Source organism: Antrostomus carolinensis, unplaced genomic scaffold (genome assembly GCF_000700745.2).
Source record: "Antrostomus carolinensis isolate BGI_N321 unplaced genomic scaffold, ASM70074v2 scaffold39428, whole genome shotgun sequence".
Taxonomy (NCBI): Eukaryota; Metazoa; Chordata; class Aves; order Caprimulgiformes; family Caprimulgidae; genus Antrostomus; species Antrostomus carolinensis.
Genome location: NW_010331624.1, coordinates 6,292 through 9,017, shown reverse-complemented (window position 1 = coordinate 9,017; position 2,726 = coordinate 6,292). Strand labels below are relative to the sequence as shown.

The 2,726-nt window shown below is 37.7% G+C and overlaps 1 protein-coding gene across 1 annotated transcript in view; it reads right to left on the bottom strand.

The window, feature by feature from the left end:
- Positions 1-2,524, bottom strand: part of LAPTM4A (lysosomal protein transmembrane 4 alpha) — a gene marked incomplete at its 5' end in the record, with an annotated part of 6,552 nt that extends 4,028 nt beyond the window's left edge. The window contains 3 exons of the mRNA XM_010173267.2: positions 1-48; positions 99-192; positions 2,404-2,524. The exon at positions 1-48 is cut by the window's left edge and continues 112 nt beyond it. Of these exons, the coding sequence (XP_010171569.2) occupies positions 1-48; positions 99-192; positions 2,404-2,524 (263 nt within the window). The remainder of the gene's footprint in view (positions 49-98; positions 193-2,403) is intronic.
- Between the last annotated feature and the right edge of the window lie 202 nt (positions 2,525-2,726).

Below are 2,726 nucleotides of genomic sequence, written 5' to 3'. Positions count from 1 at the left end.
ACGATGCTAAGAGGGAAAAACACAAACAAAAAACCGCAAACCATCAGCCTGTAAGTTATTTCATAAAAAAAAAAAAAATAGCAAGTTTAAAACCACACATTATAAATATACTTACAGCGATTGCACCGTACACCATCATTGCACTGATTGTGAACATGAGGAGGGAGATGGCAAATAAAACACAGGCATTTTCTGCATTAAAAGAAAAACAATAAGCATCAGTCATTTCCTGAAGTTGTCACACTGCAGCTGACAGGTACGCAAGCTCTCGCCATTACTATGAACTGTTCTCACTCAACTGTTTCATCTGTGCAACAGCAGAATTGAGTAACTCAGACCTCTCCTAATGGAAAAAGATGTGGTTCAAGAAAATCAGCAGGCGTTTGGAAAAAATCCCTCTGCCTTAATCAAAAGCCTGGATAAAGCTCAGACACACCAATTAGAAGTCTGACATAGTTTGATAGTAATGCAACATAATGATGGTGATTTGCAGTATATGTCAGTGCTAGAAGTACGTGGGTAATTAACTTTACAACTGGAAAGAATTTTAAGCGAAGCTAGCACAGCATCAACCTTTACACTTCAAAATGGTTTGATTCTGAAATTCAGTCCCTGGCAGTGGGAGCAGCACTGCTCCTCCAGGAGCACTGAGGGAAACAGGAAATCACTGTGTGGAAGGTATCCCGTTATTTACAAGATAAGGCAGCTGAACAGAAGCCAAATGGTAGCAGAATCCAGGACACTCATGGAAACTGAACGATAACGATTCTCCTTGTGCATCACAGTTACTGATGACAGAAGCACAGATGCTTTCCACAAGTCAGATGATAGTCGTTCTCCTACAGCAAGCACAGCTGACATTTTTAAACACAGAGAAAGAAACCAGCCCCAGAGTCCATAGATGTGGTAAACTCATGTTTTTAGCAATACTGAAGCCAAACTCTTGTGGTTCCCATGCTTGAAACAGATGATCTGAGAATCCCAACTTTCTAGTCTGCAACTGATTTGAAGAGATACACTTACATACCCAATTCAGTACAAACTAAGAGCATCTACATACACAGATGGCATTGAGGAGGAGGCCCTCCCATGTCTGAAATGCACTGCACTGATCAGAGAGCCCTGAGTACTGGGCAATAACCAAGTGTGGTTTTCTTCTGAGGACTGGTCACTTACGATATCAACATGCATAATCAAAAAGTAACATCCCTTCATGAACACAAAACCCTCCATCCCGCATCCCAACATGGGAAACAAGAATCTTTAAGTCGAAAGCATACAACAGCCATTTCACACTAAACAGTGGAGAAATCGCCCTCAGAAGCATCTCTCAGTCATATAAGCTTAAGGCTACCAAGTACACCAATATTTATTACAAAACATATGGCATTTTACAGATATCTGCTGTAATTTTACTTACTTGGCTTTAGGAACTATTTTATCCATGTTCCCACTCTCATTTCATTACTAACAAGCAGGATTTACAGTCATAGGTCAGAACTGACAGATCCTCAACTCGGGTCATGAACAACTAATATGAAGACTGTAAATCAGAACTCTCAAATCCAGATTTGTGCTGTAATATTTATCTTCGCTCCAGACTGGATCTGATCCTCCCCAAATTTTAGTGCAATAAAACAGACTTAGACAAGACACACTAGAAGTGTCACACTCAATATATTTCTGCACATTTAAAAACAAGAAAAACAAAGCATGCATACAAGCTTATACATCGTACTACAGTTAAAAAACTTGGTCATTACAGACGAAAGTTTGACAGTGATTGCACTTGCACACATCAAACACTTCATCTGAAACAACAGAGCAGAAGTAGGTTTAATTCTGTTCATGAAGTTTCCTCTTCTGTTTCTTCTGCATGTCAAAATTTTTAGATAAATACTTTTGTTTCACTCGAGTACTTGGCATTCCGATTATTCCACTGTCCTTAGAAAAACTGCACAGTTTTCCTCTTAGTAAACTCCTACACAATAGCTGTAAGCACTTTCCTTAAATCTATGAGGATCACCAAAAATAATAATTAAAAAAATATCATTTTCTGCTTTTTTGTTTTACTGGCACAGCAAGGATAGTAAATGTCTATGGAGAAAGTCAATTAGAGATGTTCCACTCACACTTTAACACTCAAAGCATCTGAAGGCCAAGAAATTTTTAGAAATATTATAGTTTAGGAGAAATATGAAATAAAAATAATATTTCATGTAAGTTTAAGGGTTTTTTTACTCTTGTAGAAGACCTCAATCCCAGAATAATTAAAGACAAATTCAGAAGACAAGACAACCACACTTAAAAGCTGCATGTGTATATTACACAATAGTGTAAGACAAATCCACCATGATATTGCACGCTTTATTTTCTAATCAGACAGCAGAATTATACACCTACCAGCCATTCTCTCAGAAGCATAGTAATTTCCGATGACTTCATACTGGATATCAACAGTTGGCACTATATTTGGATGAGTCACTTCTACTGTCAACAAGATGCCCATCAGCAAGTTCACCACCTGAGAAAGATCAGTTACCTAAAGGTTATTTACAGTGCAACAGCTATGATCTTTTTAAAGACAAACCAATAAATCTTTTATTTCAGCTGGAAATAAACTTTTGCTTTGTTTGTATGAGTGTGTGTGTGTGGGGGGAAACCACAGACCCAATTTAGGATTAAATTTCAAGCTGGTTTAGTTAAACCACTACCGAAAAAACAAA